We start from the raw sequence: 19,456 nt of genomic DNA, 5'->3' as shown, positions 1-19,456 counted from the left end.
TTCGTCTTGCGAAGCAAGCCCACAGGGAAATTTGTCTAGCGAAGCAACGCAAAAACCAAAAAACCCTTTCATCTAGCGAGTTTTTCGTTTTCCGAGGCATTCGTCTTGCGGGGCACCACTGTATATGAAAATGCAAGGTATAGTATACAAAAGGATGTCAGGAATGAACAAGAATTCTTGGCAAAGGCTTTGGTGATTAATATGGAAAATATTGTTTTATTCCCACATCACTTCTGCATGAAAGCCAGCTTTTGAAAAATCGTTGAACAAAAACCCTTCATGGATTTGCTTCGTATGTGAACACCACCTAACAGCCCATAGTAAAGTATCTTGACAAGGCAAACTCATTACAAAATCAACCAAGCTCATTCTTTTTTTTTTTTTAATTTCAAATTTTATTTCCGATGTACCAAGCTCATTCTTGAGAACAGTTCCCTTTTTTTCTACACTAAGTTTTGTGATGCTAGAAAGCTTTCGCTTTCAGACCAAATGAGCCACAAAGCAAGTTCATGACGACCCACTTCGTTTCATACATGAAGCAGTTAAGACGATTTCCTGAAATGCTGCCTCAGTAGCTCATTGTTGCCAAAGTCAGAAAATACACTATAATTTCATTAAAACAGTATGTTGTGTCTCATCTTTGGATGGAAAGAAGATAAAGTCGCAACCAGAGAAGAATGGCAGATTAAGTTGATGGATTGTGCCGAAACGGCAAAAATGACCGGAAGAATCAGAAATCAGGAAGACCAAAATTTTAATAAGGAATGGGGAAAATTTATAATTTGTCTTAAAAATCATTGTAAACAGTTAAAATCGTTAGTAGGATTGGAATAACACTTGTAGTTTAACGGTGAAGTTTGGATATAATGGAGATGTAAAAGATCTGGATTATTTATAAAAGATGCAGGAGGAAATGACTAACAATAGGACCCACAAGGAGGAGGAGAGAAATCCAGATTCTTTGGAATCTTGTTTTTATGATGTTGGATATGTGATTGTAAAACTTTAATTTGACAAACAAATAAATAAATTTATAAGAAAATAAAAACAAAACAGTACACTGTGCTCTAGGAGCCAAGCTACATCTGCACCACAGTGCCCCATTAACAGTGGATAGGATGGAGAAATAACTTGGGTCATCAAGCGTCTTACAGAGTACTTGGTGCCTTCTCTGGAAAAACCCTTTGAAAGAGAGAAACCCAGCTGGAATAAAGCTGCACTTCACTGTGCCCCCATCTCTTCCCTCTCCATCGGCCAACACAGACCCAAATCCCCAACCCGGGTATCATGTCACATCCTGGCTGAGAGGCTCAAAGAGGATGCATCCATTTACTGAGAGTACACACTGAACACCAGCAAATATATGGAAATGAGAGAAATTGGGCAGATCAGGCCAGCAGGTGGCATCTCACTGTTTTATCTGATTGAAGGTATTCTCACAAACACGCATCAAAATAAAGACATCAGCATGAACGTACACACAATTTGAGCCAAAATATGGCACTAAAAAGTGGTAAAGCCCCTTTGAAATGATTCAGGAGTCAAGGTTCAACAAAACTCAACTTTCTAATCAATAAGGGCTGCCAAGAGGTGCAATTCAAGGAAAGGCATGCCTAGGCTGGTATAAGGAAGCTTCCAATGCATGTAGTTTGAGCTCTATGAAGGAAATATAGGGTATAAACGCTTTAAATAAATATTGTATATAGATTGGCTGCCCTACCTAGAGTTATGAGGGACTGAAGCTGGGAGCTTGGTGCATACAAACTGTGCTCTATAGAGCTCTGTTCACAGTTAGTGTTCAGTTACATTAACACCAACAGGCAGATAGTCAAGTGTCACCAAGGTATGTTCCAGAACTCTAGAAAGAGGAGTGTGCTTATTTATGTCAAGTACAAACTTGAACAGTTACCCAAAAGACATGGTAATTCTTAACTGGCTATTGCCTAGTTGACACCTGCACCAGGTATCAATTTGCCTGAACTTAAGAAGAATAGCAGCCATTCTATGCACATCTTAGTATTGAGTTTTTATCACAAATCTGGTCAAAGCAGCTGAAGAAACAGTCATATGGCCATACGAGGTGCACATAAAAATGAAATTTTATTTGCTGACTATTTATTCTTTTTTGGGAGGAGGAGGAGCAGCAGCCTTCTGCAGCTTCTTCACTTCATGCTTGATGATTCTGTTTCTCTGTAAGGAAGCAAAATTATACAGTCGTAAGCAGGACTCACGTTTTCAACCTATCTAATGGACTTTATTAGTTACTCGTAAGTGGGCAACTGAAAGATTTAAGTATTACAATGCAGGTTGGGGTTATTTTGCTTGAGCAGCAGTCAACGGTTTTCTGTTACATTTTACAAAAGTTATGCTTGTAGAGACTGCACAGAAAGGACTGCAGAAGTGCACACTGAGTGACAAAACTTCTAACTGGTCGGGCGCAGCCCTATGATGAGGCAACTGCTTCAGTCATCAGATCTGGAGGGGTGAAAGACAGTCCTTGACCCCCACTTTGAGGTTGGAGCACCACTGCAGTGAACTTTTAAACACGCTTTGCCAACGTCACATAAAATGGTGGGGCTGCCTCACCCACAATGCCTCACTCTGATGAATGACGCCTTCCTTGGAGTGCACAGCAGGGAGGGGAAAAGATGGAGGGAAGTAGGAAGTGAAGGAAAAGGCAGCCATCTAGATAAAACACCGCTTCCCTGTTTTCCAGTGTAAAAACTCCCAAGGCAGCAGAGATAACCCTAGAGCGAGCGAGGGTGGCAAGTTGTGTTCCATCCACACATGGCTAGCAGCTGTATTTGGACCCACTGCAGTTTCCAACGGGGTCTTCAAATGCAGCCTTGCATATAACAAATTGTAGCCCATCTAATCAAACCCAGAACATGAAACTACAAAGTGCTCACACTGATATGCACGACAGTTCTATTCAAATAGTTAAAGGAGGCATGGTTATTCAAACTACAAAAGAAAAGGAATATAAAACTAGATTATCAGCAGTTTTGCCTTTACCTACCATTTTCTTGGCCTTCATGACCTTGTAACGATCAAAATCTGACATCTTGGCTTTCTGTGGAAAGATTTTCCAGGGCAGACAAAAAATAATTGTTAGAAACATAACCATCTTGCTAAATAATGCTGAGTTTTGTTCAAACTTCCAAACTTGTTTTCAACCCAACGAAATACATATCTCATGCCTGCCAATTTAGCATTCTTATTTATCTTGTCAATTGCATTTATGTCCTGTCCTTCCCCCAGCAAGGTCAGGGTAGTGTACTTAGTTCTGCTCGTTTCTCCTTTTTATCCTCACAACTCCCATGAGAGGCAGAGTTCGGAAATTGCCAGGATGGTGGTTGACGTCGCCACCAGCTGGACGTGCATGCCTGGGAATCCTTGGATCTTGACGGCTTTCACACAATAGCAACACATCTTGTAGAATTCTGTTGTATTTTATCTGCACGATGATAATGAATTTCAGGAACCAAAAAGCCGTGTTGAAAAACACAACTTTTGAGCCGTCTGGCCCCAAAATGGCAGCTATGCATTCCGTACTGGTGGCTGTATGCCTGGTTTAAGGAGCTGTTTGGCACCCAGCTTAGATATCTGAGTTTCTAACACTGTTAGGTGTGAGAGAGAATTCTTCCACCAAGGACTACAAGGTAGGCCAGTTACCTGTTCTGAACGGTACTTCAGAGAGCATGCGGAACAGATTTGTTTATTGTTAATTATAGCTATTTTTACTGGCCCTTCAGAAAACCAATAACCCAGCAGAAAACAATTAAGGTTTTAAGAGTGGGGGAGAAAGAGTCACCCCGATTCTGAAAGTCTATGAAAGTAGGTACAGTGGTACCTTGGTTTTCAAACTTAATCTGTTCCGAGAGTCCGTTTGACTCCTGAAACAGTTCAAAAACAAAGGCGTGGCTTTCGATAAATGTTCGCAAACTGGAACACTCACTTCCAGGTTTGTGGTGTTTGGAAGCCAATTTGCAAGGGAACCTAGCCATTCGACTACCAAGGTACCACTGTACCAGGCAAACCTACCTAGTAAGAGCATACTACAGAAAAGAGGAGGGGTTTTTCAGTGCTGGCACCCAAAGTCATCCATTGCAAAACCTAAAGGTCCTGTCCTAAATTAACCTAACATACCAGGAGCCAGGCACATAGATAGGTGGCCTTTTAACTGAATAGATGTAGATGCAACCATGTTGACCTGCTGGTACTTTTGCTGGTAGTAATCATTCAGTTGCCCAAGCAACAGCTTATTTAGCTAGATTAGCATCAGTATCTCAGCCCAATGTTGCAGACTTCATGCTACAGTATTTCAAAAACATACCTTCTTCCTGGCTTCAATTTTTTGTGCCCATCTGGTAGTTTTCCACTTCTCGTTAATGTTTTCCTTCTCCCAAGCAGCTCTCACATACTTTTGACGAGCACTAATTTAAGAAAAAACACCAAAATTTGTTACTGAAACAAAACACAAGCTCTCATTTTCAGATGAATCTCAGTAGCCAGCATCAAGGCACTGAAAAACATTCTACAATGCATTTCCCCGATAGACTCTTCACTTAATAGTAAGGAGTAAAAGCTTTGTAGCAACCGTACATCTGCCCCTTCAAAATGTAGTCTCATAAGAGCCGTTTAGGAAAAGTAACAGATCATAAACTGGCTTGAAAAATTCTCTGTGTGGGACTTTTTGCTTTGTAAGGACACAGTGGTCACAAACAGCAGCTTCTTTATATAGGCAGCTCTTAATAACAATGATTATGTCATAGTTTCAGCAGACATGACCCTATCATGCCAGTCAATTTTTGGGGAGGGCGGGGGGAAGGTTTGTGAAGTAAGGGCTGGTACCCATTTTTAACAAGCTAGCAAACTAGGACCTTCAGCCCAACTATAGCAGGATACCCTTCAAGCTGATACCAAGTGAAGTCTTCCTCTAAAATTGAGTGAAGTCCTTTCCATCTCTCCATCTCATTTTTCCAGATGGAAAGAAGACAAGGTCCCTATCAGAGAGGAATGGCAAAGCAAACTGATGGACTATGCTGAAATGGCAAGGCTGACTGGAAAACTCAGGAACCAAGAGGATAAAAACTTTACAAAAGAATGGGAAAGAATATAAGTTATCTAAGAGACCACTGTAAGCAGTTGGAAACATTGGCAGGATTTTGATTTCACTTGTAGCTAACAAATACCATGGACAATATGGAGTGATTTAAAAGTTAGAATATGGAAGAATATGCAGTTGTAAATAGTTCTAACGTTTTGACTCCCGAATGCTGGAAACAGTGACTTCTGGTTTGCGAACTATTTTTGGAAGCTGAACATCTGATGGCACTTCCACAGCTTCCAATTGGCTGCATGAGCTTCCTGCAGCCAATGAGAAGCTGCGCTTTGGTTTTCAAACATTTTGGAAGTCGAACAGACTTCCAGAATGGATTTCGTTCGACTTCCAAGGTACAACTGTATATGGATTTATTTTTGGATTTTTATAACCTTGTATATGTAAAATCAAATAAAAATGATTTCAATAAAATGGAGGAAAGTCCTATGAAACCACACATATTCAGCAAAGATTTCAGCCAATGCTGAACATGATAAACTGTTAAGAGAAGTATGATGCACTTTGGTATAGCAGTAACAATGCAAGCTATTTCCACCATTTTCCACATTTAGAGAGGAAGTGATACTAGATTAAAAAACAGACCTGTGAGGAAACTTGAGAACAAAGTCAGTCAACTGCATGCACTTGAAGGGCATAGCTTGCCTTCGGACACCGCTGCAAGGACCATCTACTAGTGCCTAGAGAAAAGAGAAGGCTTTCAACAGGACTCTTGGATTCAGGGAGAAAAATACAATGTTGTTTTGCCAGTCTAAAAGGAAACCTGAATTGATTTAGATTCTAAATTGAAGCGCAGAAAATTGAACAGAGAAAGGCAAACAGCACCAGTTGAAACAATTATAAAGCAGCAGTGTCTTGAAAGCCAGAAGTTCCCTTGCTACCTTAGTAGCTCACCTGCACACAAGTGGCAGAAAGAAAAGCATCTATGGCAACCTTTTAATGGCTAAAGTAGCCATCTAGAATGCAATCTGACACACAATTTCCCTGGGAATAAACCCAACTGAACATAGTGGGACTGACTTCTGAGTAATCATGCATGGGATTGTACTGGACACGGCAACTGATAAATGGCAGACTACACAAGAATTTGGGAAAAAAGTTAAATGTCTGCAAGTCTACCTTTAGCACAACCCCACCTAAATCTTAGGTAATTGCTCAGTGTCACAGAGCACACATAGATCAGTCATAGGAACTAGAAGCTTGAGATCTTCAAAAAGACTTACATGGTGTTTTTTTAAAGGCAAACTAAGGACCACCTGCACCCATACCCTTGTACATTAAAAACAACAGAGGGCCCTCCTCATTTGTCTGCCATTTAAATTAGTGAAATTGTCAGGCAGAAGGAAGAGGCACTTTTGACTGTTGATTTCAACATTTTGGAATTTATTGTCTGTCAGTCTCTGAAAAATCACCACCCTCCAGACTTTTAGAAAGGTTCTAAAGACTTGTTTCATGCGGCCTATACATAATTGGTTTTTTCCTGCAGTGCTATATTAAATGGATGATTTAGTAACTAATTATATATTTTAGGCTGGATATTTTATTATTGCTGGGTCACTTCAGCACTCAAGTACTTGAAAGGACTTTGCATATATGTTATTGCTATTATTTTTGGAAATATTTATCATGTAAACCATCATGGCAGAGCTTGGCTCAGAAAGGTGGCCTGCAAGTATTTCAAATAAAAAGGAATGTTTATTAAAATAATAATGATAATAATAATAATAATGGCACTGACTCTGTTCCTTCTCAGTCATCAAGAAGCACAAAAGGAAGCATTCAAACTTACCCTGTTCTGATCAATAACATCCACAATCGCTACCAGCTTGCCCGCATGTGGTCCAAAAGAAATATAGGCAACTCGGCCAATCTCAACGTAGCGTTTGAACACCTTAAAGAGACAGAAAATTACTTACAACAACTTACAATGACGTAATGCTGGGCACTTAGGAACAATTTGAACTGTGAACAGTGCAGGATTTACATATAAGCTAAACAAGCTATAGCTTAGGGCCCCACTCTCTTGGAGTCCCCCCAAAAAGTTTAAAGGGAAAAAACTGGATGTACATTTACAAAATATAAGATAGAAAACAAATAAAATAAAACCCACATACAACAACAGTATTTCGTGTTGTGTGGGCTCCTATGATGCAAGTAACGGGCCCCGCCTGCCAGCCTGCTCCCTAAAACATCACTCATTTGCTCATTTCTATATACAGGGTTTAGTTACCTATTAGGTCCATAAATTACCATGTAGCATATATTCAACACAAAAAACAGCAACAATTTATTTATTCTGCAAGTAAGTCAGATTCTGGAAAAGGGGGTGGGCAGTAGGATCTGGAGGCAAAGGGATCTCCCACATTCAAGTCTGTCAATGGCCTGCAAACATTCTGCAAGGCCAAGTGGCCACCATGTAACCGCCAGAAAGGAACCAGACAGTTATCTGGGGCCAAAGGTAGAAGAGAAAGGTCACCTAGGGCTCTGGGAAAGAGAGCGCAAGCATGAACGTGCAACGGTCTGGTGGCTCAGACTCCTCATAAAATCACAGTTAAATTATTCTCCAGAGTGAAGGATATCAGGAAGGACCACAGCCAATGCCATACAATAGTGGAATAGATTTCAAGATGGAACTAGGAATGTAATCTGTATTTACATCAAGTTTTCTAAAAAAAGTTACATAAAAAGCCACAGAAATTCAAGGCTGGTCAAGATTTCCCAAGGAGCAGATTTCAGGCGGCGGCTGCTGTTGCTCCGCGGTGCCTGGCTCTTCACAGGCGAGCACGAGGCGGTTGGCGGCGGGGCTGCCTCTCCCCGAGACCGCACTTGTCTCCGCCGCCACCCCGCGTCCCCATTCCTGCCCCCTCGCCTCCCCTTTGGTCTACAGTGGTACCTCGGGTTAAGTACTTAATTCGTTCCGGAGGTCCGTTCTTAACCCGAAACTGTTCTTAACCTGAGGTACTTTAGCTAATGGGGCCTCCCGCTGCTGCCGCGCAATTTTGGTTCTCATCCTAAGGTAATGTTCTTAACCCGAGGTAATATTTCTGGGTTAGCTGAAGTTTGTAACCTGAGGCGTCTGTAACCCGAGGTACCACTGTATTACCTCCTCTCCCCCCCCAAGCCTTACGGTCTCCCCCCTCCCTCAAGCGAAGGCCCTTCCCGGCCCTCGCCTCGCCTCACGCCGCTCCCTCCCGGGCGCCTTCTCCGCCTCGCGCGAAGGGCAGGCCGCGCGGCTCCCCTCGACGGCCATTGCGGCCCCCACCCCAGTCGCCCTCGAGGTAAAGCCACGCGGAGGAGTCCGCGCTCACCATGATGGCCGCCTCACGAGCCGAAGGCCGCGGGGAGAAAGAAAGAGCTGCTTCCGGTCGCTTCGCGTATCCGTTTCCGCTGCTCTGTACTGCGCAGGCGCCGCGGGCGGGCCCTCATGCGTCGTTTCTCCTCCTCGCTCGTTCGCCGGCTAGAATTGGCGAAAGCGCAGCCGGTAAAGCGCATGCGCGGTAGCGGACGCGGAGGGAGGCGGGCGAATCCGAGCGCTCGGAGAGAGCGCATGCGTCGCGAGCGTATCTGAAGTCCGATTACAGTTTGGGAATGGGGAATACCGCTGGCTCACTAAGCATGCGCGCGGAGCATTCTGTATGCCGCGGGGGGATAAACTGGATTTAGAAAGGAAGCGAATATCCCGAGTAGTTGGACAGTCTTGAGATGCGTGGAGAGTGCAGTGCTTTGCTGTGTGGTGGTGTTTTGCAAGGCAGAGTGAAACCCAGGTGTCCGGGGAAAACCGAACGCAGGACAGCCCATATCGGAAGTGGGTTTGGGGCGATTTTCCTAAAAAAAATAGATTTAAAATTCTTCTTTCTTTCTTTCTTTCTTTTTTGAAATTTTGCTCAACCACTTTGGGAAATTTTCGAAAATCGCGAAAAACCTGGGTAGGAAAAAGACAAGAAAAGAAAGCTCAACTGATTTTCACTTTTGGAAATACGGCAATCCTAAAATGACTGAGCATTTCGTCATCTGACTCACGTTTTGAATCGTAAAATAAAAGGTGCTGTACGTACTTGCAAGCTGTATATAACCTGAGCACACAGTTTCCCCACCCTTTCAACATACATGGAATTGTAGCAAATAAAATGTGGAAAGAGAAGGGAAGTCATTGATATCTTAAGGATGTATAAATGAGTACTTTAAATTGTAAAACAGAAAATTTAATAAAAATTGTATATAAAAAAATGTGGGAGGGGGTATTGTTTTTGCTTTTTATTATGTCATGTATTTTTGTGTTTTTATATTGCAAACCGTCCCATGGTCCTCGGACGGTATAGAAATTTGATGATGATGATGATAATAATAATCGCCATCATCTCCATTTGAAAGTTAGTCCCAGCAAGTTCAGTGCAGCTTGCTTCCTGGTAAGTGGAGTATAGGATTGTAGCCTGAGCCTCAGTGGATCACACTGCTAAGAGTTCAGGAGTCCCTATTTTTGTGCACAGTTAGTGGGCACTGCTTGCAAATATATTGGTGCTCCAGCCCTCTCATTAGGCAACGTGAGGCAACAGGCTCTCGTGCTGTTTATCCCTCAGTGTTCCCCTGCATGCAACAATCAAGACAAAGCACTCCCTAAGGTAGTCTGCTTTCTTCAGGCGTAGTGGAGAACGCTCTCCAATTGCTGAAGTAAGAGCACAGAATGGGACTTAGGGGTTTATTTTAGGTGTCACATATAAAGCTTATTATAATGGATGGATGGTGGCTAACAGATTGAGGTTGAATCCTGACAAGACAGAAGTAATGTTTTGGAAGAGGAGCGGGAGGCGCTGTGGTCTAAACCACCAAGCCTCTTGCTGATCAGAAGTTCGTGGTTCAAATCCACACTACAGGCTGAGCTCCCGTTGCTCTGTCCCAGCTCCTGCCAACCTAGCAGTTCAAAAGCACGCCCTTGCAAGTAGATAAATAGGTACAGCTGCGGCAGGAAGGTAAATGGCATTTCCGTGTGCTCTGGCTTATGTCACAGTGTTCCGTTGTGCCAGAAGCAGTATAGTCATACTGGCCACATGACCCGGAAAGCTGTCTGTGGACAAACGCCAGCTCCCTCGGCCTGAAGCGAGATGAATGCCGCAACCCCATTGTTGCCTTTGACTGCACTTAACTGTCCAGGGGTCCTTTACCTTTTTTTTTTTTTTTTTACTGTTTTTGGGGGACCGGGTGAGCAGGTTCTGAATGGGGTAACTGTGCCCCTGAAGGACCAGGTACACAGCCTGCCAGCAATTTTGGACTCACAGCTGTCCATGGAGGCACAGGTCTACCAGCTCCATCTGGTATGCAGGCTGAGACCCTACCTGCTCATGGACTGTCTCGCCAGAGAGTTGCATGCTCTGGTTATCTCCTGCTTGGACTACTGCAATGTGCTCTAGGTGGGGCTACCTTTGATGGTGACCTAGAAACTACAACTAATCCAGAATGCGGCAGCTAGACTGGTGACTGGGAGTGGCCGCCGGGACCATAGAACACTGGTCCTGAAAGATCAAAATTGGCTCCCAGTACGTTTCCGAGCACAATTCAAAGTGTTGGTGCTGACCTTTAAAGCCCTGAATGGCCTCGGCCCAGTATACCTGAAGGAGCATCTCCACCCCCATCATTCAGCCCAGACACTGAGGTCCAGCACCGAGGGCCTTCTGGTGCTTCCCTCCCTGCAAGAAGTGAGGTTATAGGGAACCGGCCTTCTTGGTAGTGGCAGCCGCCCTGTGGAACACCCTCCCATCAAGGAAATAAACAACTGTGTGACTTTTAGAAGACATCTGAAGGCAGCCCTGTTTAGGGAAGTTTTTAGTGTTTGATGTTTTATTGCTTTTTATTATTAATAATATTCTAATATTTTATTATTATTATTAATATTCAAAGTGGGCAGGGTATAAAATTATTATTATTATTATTATTATTATTATTATTATTATTATTATTATTATTACAAATGTGAGAACATAATTTGTCTATCACCCACAGTTCTTGAGTGACCGGTATATTAAATTAGCACTCCTTGTATTGCTCCAATTCCATTTTCTCTATAGTCTTGCTGAACCCAAAGGGCCTAGGCCTGCCTTTTGCAGTATAGAGCTAGTTGCTTTTAGGTACCATACATAGTGAATGTACCACTCCAGAGCACCGAAAAGAATAAACTGTCAGAATCTTTGGTGGCCGTTTTATGCCTGAAAAGGGAATCAGTTGGGCATGGCAATTGTGATTAATATTGAATTGTTTTGTGGACAGATGAAAGGGGATATTGGAAGGCATCTAATGAACAGGAAAATCAGCCAAAGTCTTAATAAATAAACACACTTAAAATGGTTCTCTGCAATCACATGATATTATGATAAGGGCTGATCTGAAAAGCCCAGTGATTTGATTGGTTTAGGATGATGTCATTGGATTGCAACTATTAAGATTGCTGTGATCCTTTCATTGGTGAAATGCAATGACATGTGTAATCTGGAAGTGTATAAAAAATATGGCTTTGGATGTGGTTCTTGGCAGCCTCCTCCTTATTTTTGTGGCTGTCCCTATGCGTATTTTTATTTCAATGAAGGCCTTTCTTTTCACTTGGAGCCTGCACCCTTTTGTTTGGGGTTTCTGGGAGGAAATACCTCCAGTCTAGGAACTTCTTTTTAAATTTCTCCAACAGATGCATCAGGGCTTTTTTCTGCCCGTACTTCATTTCGTCTTGTTGCTGCACCCAAACGGCTCAATTCGAAAGCACCCGCCGTTTCCCTTATGTCGTAAAACACTGCTTTTTCAAATAAGAGACCGTTCTGTTCTCTCCGTTATGAGCGTATTTATTCTACAGGAAACACATGGTCGACATGACAGGCGTTCTTTCGCATGCGCGACACCACACACGAATACACGAGGAAGATGAGGCACAGTAACGCCACGGCTGTGAAAAAGAGAAGCAGCCCAGCGAACAGGGAGGGGCTCATGGGGGACAAGATCATATTGCTCTCTGCTGGAATCATGTTGGTGAGGCTGAGCATGTAGCCTAGCGACCAGGCTATGCTGCTGTTATCGACCTGAAACACAGGAAAAGAACAGCAAATTAGACTCTTCAGATAATAAACCTCAGGGCCATTCTAGAAGATAGAAGATCTGCTTTTCCTATGTACTGTGGGTTGTTGTTTTTTAATATGACCATATAAGAAATTAATAGCATATTTTAATACATTTGTGAATAGCAAAACAAGCATGTTGGGTGCATGTAGTAAAAGGCCAGTTCACAGATATCTGTATGTGGAAGCAAATCTTCAGCAGATACAGTGGTACTTCGGGTTAAGTACTTAATTCGTTCTGGAGGTCCGTACTTAACCTGAAACTGTTCTTAACCTGAAGCACCACTTTAGCTAATGGGGCCTCCTGCCGCTGGAGCACGATTTCTGTTCTCATCCTGAAGCAAAGTTCTTAAACTGAAGCAATATTTCTGGGTTAACGGAGTCTGTAACCTGAAGCGTATGTAACCTGAAGCGTATGTAACCCGAGGTACCACTGTATACAGAGCCAGGGCTTTTTCGGCTGTGGCTCCAATCTGGTGGAACACTCTGTCACAAGAGACCAGGGCCCTGCGGGACTTGACATCTTTCCGCAGGGCCTGCAAGACAGAGCTGTTCCACCAGGCCTTTGGTCAGGGCACAGCCTGACTCTCTCCTTTGGCAATCTTCATAGAACTCTAGTCTAATGGTTGCCATCAATTTGATTTGAATTAATTTTATAATGAAATGATTTAGAATATTGTATTATTTTATTGTTGTTAGCCCGGCTTTGGCTGGGGAGGACGGGATATAAATAAAAATTTATTATTATTATTATTATTATCCCACCTCTTCCCATTCATTGCATCTTTTCATGTTAACTCCATCTGCATTTGCAAACAGACACTGTTCTCAATGCTCTTGCTAAGAAATAAAGGAGTGGACAGATGGTACAAGTGGGACTATCGCCTTTTCATCCAATAATGAACATGTGAAGAGGTTCTGATTCAAACTGAAGATTTTATATGTGACATGAGAGGGTGCATGCACCTGAATCTTATTGCTGTATAATGTTACATGCTCAGCCTACTCGCTGAGACTCTGCACTAGCTCAAAGCTGAAGCTCAGACTGTCTGAAAGGTCAATATGCCAACTAAAAAAATACTCTGGTTAATAATGTTTAAAACAAACAAAATAATGTCAAGCAAGGATTTCCAAAACATGCTCTCCTCTGCCAAAAGTAATAATACGAGTATTTACAGAGCAACGATGCTCCTAGAATTGCTAGTATGTAGCATCATGAGCCCCCCCCCCGCCAATTTTTTTAATAATACCAAGATATGTTGTAATAATTTCTGGTCATAATATTTTGCTTCTGTAATCTGTTGCAAAATGAAGAGTAAAATTTTTTTTTGCTGAATTTTTCCTATGTACTGTGTTGCTTCTTTCGTTGGATCTGCACAAGTAGCGATATTTCTGCAGGAGGGATGTGCTATGTACTGAAGTTCTCACCCTGGGCCAGCAGGGGGATACTGTAGATAGTTATGCAAATAAGGGATCGAAAGTGACATTCAGTGATTGGATAGTTTTAGAAAATTGTTACAGTTACATTGTACTGGAGCTCTATATAAGCAGGCTGACTGAACCCTTCAGTTCAGTTCTGTCCTGGCCTGTGAATAAACAAGAGCTGTTTGAAGAATCGCTGTGTCGTCTGATATGTTCACCCACAACTTAACAGGATGAGCAGTATCTTCTGTGCAGGGAGGCAGGGATTACTTGGCTAGCAGGAGCATAGGTATTTGATGCTTTCCAAAAGAAAGCAGAATAGACGTTTTAGTCCAGATTGGCCCACTTTAAATGTACTGCGAAATCATGGTTTTCCTTTGCAACAGGTTCATGGGCTTTGTGCAGCCTCCTCCACTGTTCCCTCTGCCCAATTTAAAAAACAAAGACAATGTTTAAAATTAAAATTTAATTTGCTGACTACTCACATATGATTCCTACCAGTTCTTTCTTCCTCGTTTTTCTTTTTTAATAGAAAAAGGGTGCCAGGACCCGCCAGGAAGTCCTTAACGGCAAGCACCACACTTTGGAAAAAGGAGCCAGCACTGTATACCCTGAAGTAACTCCAGAAAAAAGTACTGATCCCTGGGGTGATGCCAAAAGTTTTGGTGTCCCCCATTTGTCCATTAGTATACACTCATATACACACATAAATATACACACAGGTATATATTTACTAGGGACGCGGGTGGCGCTGTGGGTTGAACCACAGAGCCTAGGATTTGCTGATCAGAAGGTCGGCAGTTCAAATACCCGCGACGGAGTGAGCTCCCGTTGCTCGGTCCCTGCTCCTGCCAACCTAGCAGCTCGAAAGCACCTCAAAGTGCAAGTAGATAAATAGGTACCGCTGCGGCGGGAAGAGAAACGGCGTTTCCGTGCGCTGCTCTGGTTCGCCAGAAGCGGCTTAGTCATGCTGGCCACATGACCTGGGAGCTGTACGCCGGCTCCCTCGGCCAGTAAAGCCAGATGGGCGCCGCAACCCCAGAGTCGGCCACAACTAGACCTAATGGTCAGGGGTCCCTTTACCTTTACCTTTATATATTTACTGACCACTCCCAAGGGTCCCCTGCTCTGATGCCACACTGCACCTTTCAACGTGCAACCCGTGGAGGGTTGGCCAAGGGTCAAGGCATCCCTCTACTTGAAAAAAAACCTTAGCCACCACTTCAAAAAACCTCAATCTGCCATCTGACAAAGTCCTGGAGGAGCATCATAGCTCAGTGGTAGAGCAGAGGATCCCCAGCATCTTTGAATCGGGCTGGGAGAGAACCCTGACTCATATCCTGGAGAGTCAGTGTAATAAATCCTAAACTAAGCAGACAGATGCTCGGACTCTGTAAGCCAGCTTCCGATGTCCCTAGTTGCTGGAAAAATTTTACACATCACTTGGGAAGACAGGCGAACTAATGTCAGTGTCCTGGAAGAAGCAGAGATTACCAGTGTCAAAGCAATGATTCTTCAACATCAACTTCGTTGGACTGGTCATGTTGTGTGGATGCCTGATGATCGTCTTCCAAAGCAACTACTCTATTCTGAACTTAAGAATGGAAAGTGAAATAACAGTGGACAACGAAAGAGGTTCAAAGACTCCCTCAAGGCAAATCTTTAAAAACGTAGTATAGACACCGACAACTGGGACTTTACCAAAGTTGTTGTGGACTTTGAAGATGCTTAAACTCAGGACGCAAGGGAGAAACGTGCTAAGAGGAAGGCATGCTTGGCAAATCCTCAACTCCTGCCCGGAAACCTATGTCCTCAATGTGGAAGGATGTGTGGATCCAGAATTGGCCTCCACAGTCACTTACGGACTCACTGTTAAGACCGTGCTCATGGAAGACAATCTTACTCGGCTACAAGTGATCGCCAAAGAAGTAGTGGCAAGAGCAATTCTGTTCACAGTAAAGTCAACTGTCTTCCAAATTTATTTTTAATTTTTGCAACAGTTAAGAAACATGTTATGTACTGAAGTTCTCACCCTGGGCCAGCAGGGGGATACTGTAGATAGTTATGCAAATAAGGGATCAAAAGTGATGTTCAGTGATTGGATAGTTTTAGAAAATTGTTATGGTTACATTGTACTGGAGCTCTATATAAGCAGGCTGACTGAACCCTTCAGTTCAGTTCTGCCCTGGCCTGTGAATAAACAAGAGCTGTTTGAAGAATCGCTGTGTCGTCTGATATGTTCACCCACAACTTAACAAAACATCTATTGACAATGGCTCTGAGTCCCTAACTTTGTTTTCATCTTTCAAGACTTCCACCCTTAAGAGTCCCACCCTAAGATTTCCAGTCTTAATCTTTCAAGACCCACTATCTTCTGAGGGGGGGTTGAGGGATGGGAGTTAAACTTACTTCCTTCTGAAAGCGAATCTGTGGCCAAGTCTCTGCACTGAACTTATACCCATGTACAAGCAGGTAATAGATGTAGTTAGCTGAAAAGCAGTAAGATTTTGCGTAGATTTCATCAAATTTAGGTATCATGTACGGAAGCTGAAAAACAAAAACAGTTACTCAGAAACAAATCAACATTAATATTTATTTCGTTGGGGAAATTTCTACTCTGGCCTTCCGTTGTGATCAAGGTCATTAGGGCAGGTAAAGAAATGGTACTCTGAAAATTCAAGGTAAGACTCTTGGTGTACGGTAATTAGCTCTGAATATGAGTTTGTCAAGGGAAAGAAACACGGCAATGAAGCAATATAAATGTGGAGATCTGCCTGGAAGCAATCGTGCCAACTTGTTTTGAAGTGATATATATTATATTTCTAGAGGATACCTGTTAAGACTTCTGCTAGAGAACAGTATTTTGGTTTTAGTTATTTGTATAGAACTGAGTAAGAGAATAATAGAATCATAGAATTGGAAGGGACACTAGTCCAACCCCCTCCAACGCAGGAATATTGGATTTTTGTTTTACCATTCTAACAATAAAAATAAAAAGCATGATCCAGCAACATTTAAACACTTGCATCTAGATAATTTGGCTAGATAATTCTCAGCATTACGAACATGCTTCTGTTGTCAAGTTTCAGAGTCTGAATCTAAATTTTATGAAAAGCAAGACATATTTACCTGGAAGTAAGTCTCATGGTAAATAGTGGAAATTATTCACAGGAAAGTGTGCGTTGGAATGCAGCCTAAATAAATGTCCTCATTTGATGAATGAGAGTGTTTAGTTTTGCACAAGTATAGCAAACTTTTGTCAACAGTTCCCTTCTACGAGTTCAGAAGATTGATACAGACCTGATTCCAATTCTGTGAACATAATGTCCACATGCTTGAATTAAAATCAGCCAGTGAAAATTCTCCAGTTAAATTCAGAGCATTGACTGTGTAGTAAAATCCAGAAAAGGCCTATGGATTAAGGCAGGTAAAAGTTAGACCTCAACTGTGGTTTTATTTTTTTTTATTATTTATTTACTATTTTACAAAAACATAAGCAGGACAGAAACGAAATGAGATAAAAACTAAACACACAAACATGTGTATGTCTAGAAACATGATTCTAAACAATAGTTCACCAAATTTCCTTTAGAGCAGAACATGGGAAACAACAAATCGGGCTATTATCCTGCATGTTATTCCAGAAATTTCTTAATAAGGCCCCTTTTCCAATGAACATTTACTTTCTTGAAAACTCCTTATTTTGCTCTTATCTGGGAAATCATTATTATCTAAGTTCCCTCCCCTGTTCATCCAATAATAGCAATCAACTTTTCAATTTATCTCTTTTTCAACTTATCTCTTAATCATACATAATATGATTATTTGGGGGAATTCAGATAAGCGATATCCTGTAATTTCTTGAATAGTTTCCAGTTGTAAAGAAATGCTGACTACAAAACTACGCATACATGCACACATACACAGACGAACAGCACAATAAGCACCAGGCAAATGAAACGTACCACAAAGTTCCCTTTAACCTTTGGCTGATAGACGCCATTAAACGAACAGTCTTCCTTCCCCCTGCAACTTGCGAAATCAAATAACTTGGATACGGCTTCCCTGCAGAGAGCTGGATCTCCACTTCCAGTGACATTTACAAGCTGGTCTGGGTTGTAGTTCTCTGGCCTTATAAAGGCTGTGCAGAGGCTGCCGTACAAGTATTTCGTGGTTACAACAGTTTTGTAATTCCGAGGATAGCATGGATTATTGATCCTGGATTTATCACCTGAATTCTGGCAGTTGACAAACAAGAAACAAACAGGGAGGTTTTAAACAGGAGGGATAATTTCGACAGGAGTCATTGTTGCAGGCGACGTCACTAAAATAGGCCGTATGTTTTGCATTTTTCCCTGACCAACATGCATCCATAAAGGGAGGCAGCTTTGCAGTAGAAAAACCTCCCCCTGTGCTTCTCTGAATTCCACCTTTCTGAAGTTGCTTTGGCTTAATAAAAACCACTGGGTTTTTGTTACATCAGCTTTGGACTTCCTCTGTTTTCTTGTCTCTCCATCTTCCCCTGTGGCCAGTACTCGGACTGACATAACTTAGATTGTCAATCGCCTTTTTTCCATTTTTTTCTTTTTTGTGTTGTCTTAAAAAAGTTCAACCATTCCTAAAATGACTTTTGGGGGCGTACCGCTTTTTACTTTTTGAAATATACCTCTCTGGGAGAAAGAAGACTGCTGACTGAATCTCCACTGCTCCAGGTTTTTTGTTATGAGAAAATGGCAAACAAGCCATGCAAACTGTTATGTACTGAAGTTCTCACCCTGAGCCAGCAGGGGGATACTGTAGGTAGTTATGCAAATAAGGGATTGAAAGTGGCGTTCAGTGATTGGATAGTTTTAGAAAATTGTTACAGTTACGTTGTACTGGAGCTCTATATAAGCAGGCTGACTGAACCCTTCAGTTCAGTTCTGTCCTGGCCTGTGAATAAACAAGAGCTGTTTGAAGAATCACTGTGTCGTCTGATATGTTCACCCACAACTTAACACAAACTGTTTGCTCCACCACTGAACTCTGTACCCTTCTCTGCATTCAAGAAGTAGACCGTCCTAGCAGAAGAGCATTCCCTCAGCCATACCTGTAGTATCAATGCCAACAGTTTTTTCTCTGCTTCATCTCTCCCGTAACACTGGAAGCTGTGCGTGTACACGCTGTATTCATAGCCGTACAGCTGCACTGGCAGCGTGCTGTTGGTCGTGTCGCCAGTCTCATCGGGGATGAACGATATTTGGGTGGAGGCTCCTCCTAAATCGAGGGCACCTGTGGTCTCTGCTCCGTGGGGATGGACCCAGGCCCTCCAAAGATTTCTCTGGAAAGGAAGAAGGTAGATTTGACATCCCGGGCCACCATGGGGCTCTGCTCTCATCTAAACTTTCCCTTCTGAGCTTACAGGGTGTCACGAAACTGCGCTGAGATAGATGTGGAAAGCGCTCCCCAGATCGCCTGTGGGAGCCGTATAAATAGAGCGTTCTTCCAAAGAATGAAGCCGAAGAAGTAGCAAGACGCTGTCACAACAAGAGTGTGGAATAGTATAGTTCACCCTATGTGATGGCCTGGGATTCGGACTCAGAGGCTGAACCTGAGGAATCCCAGCCTGCACAGGAGTCCCCGCCTCCAGAACCAGCTGAGCCGGGGCTGGGGCATGAGCCTGAAGGGTCCTCACCTGTGCTGGATCCTCAGGTGCAGGCACCAGCCGAGTCTGCTCTGGCTCCTGAGGTGATGGAGGACCCATTGCCTGCAGGTGCTCCACTCTCAGCCCCGTCAGGGGAAGCTGAGATTGCCTCTGGGTCCGGTAACCCTCCAGCCTCTC

The 19,456-nt window shown here is 42.9% G+C and overlaps 2 protein-coding genes across 2 annotated transcripts in view; both read right to left on the bottom strand.

Annotated features, from left to right (window-relative positions):
- Positions 1-2,081: 2,081 nt before the first annotated feature.
- On the bottom strand, positions 2,082-8,585 carry LOC309515360 (large ribosomal subunit protein eL14-like). The gene is made up of 6 exons (XM_082193153.1): positions 8,431-8,585; positions 6,912-7,013; positions 5,708-5,802; positions 4,337-4,436; positions 3,020-3,073; positions 2,082-2,190 (listed from the first exon to the last, which is right to left on the bottom strand). The coding sequence occupies exons 1-6, from the start codon at positions 8,431-8,433 to the stop codon at positions 2,116-2,118; spliced, it is 429 nt and encodes a 142-aa protein (XP_082049279.1). The 5' UTR covers positions 8,434-8,585; the 3' UTR covers positions 2,082-2,115.
- A 3,332-nt stretch (positions 8,586-11,917) lies between these two features.
- LOC309515320 (ectonucleoside triphosphate diphosphohydrolase 3-like) overlaps positions 11,918-19,456 on the bottom strand; it is a 29,819-nt gene continuing 22,280 nt past the window's right edge. The window contains 5 exon segments of the mRNA XM_082193046.1: positions 11,918-12,177; positions 16,045-16,182; positions 16,936-17,046; positions 17,601-17,873; positions 18,725-18,955. Of these exon segments, the coding sequence (XP_082049172.1) occupies positions 11,944-12,177; positions 16,045-16,182; positions 16,936-17,046; positions 17,601-17,873; positions 18,725-18,955 (987 nt within the window). The 3' untranslated portion in view covers positions 11,918-11,943.

This window comes from Podarcis vaucheri (genome assembly GCF_965113315.1).
Source record: "Podarcis vaucheri genome assembly, chromosome: 12".
Classification (NCBI taxonomy): Eukaryota; Metazoa; Chordata; class Lepidosauria; order Squamata; family Lacertidae; genus Podarcis; species Podarcis vaucheri.
Note: the sequence above shows the minus strand (reverse complement) of the source record. Positions and strands in the feature narration are given on the sequence as shown.

What these genes read in the sequence shown, in the direction of transcription:
- LOC309515360 (XM_082193153.1), bottom strand. An exon ending in GTTCTCAAGTTTCCTCACAG is followed by an intron (nt 4,437 to 5,707) that starts GTCTGTTTTTTA and finishes TTCTTAAATTAG; the next exon opens with TGCTCGTCAAAAGTATGTGA. An exon ending in TCATGAAGGCCAAGAAAATG is followed by an intron (nt 2,191 to 3,019) that starts GTAGGTAAAGGC and finishes GCTTCCTTACAG; the next exon opens with AGAAACAGAATCATCAAGCA.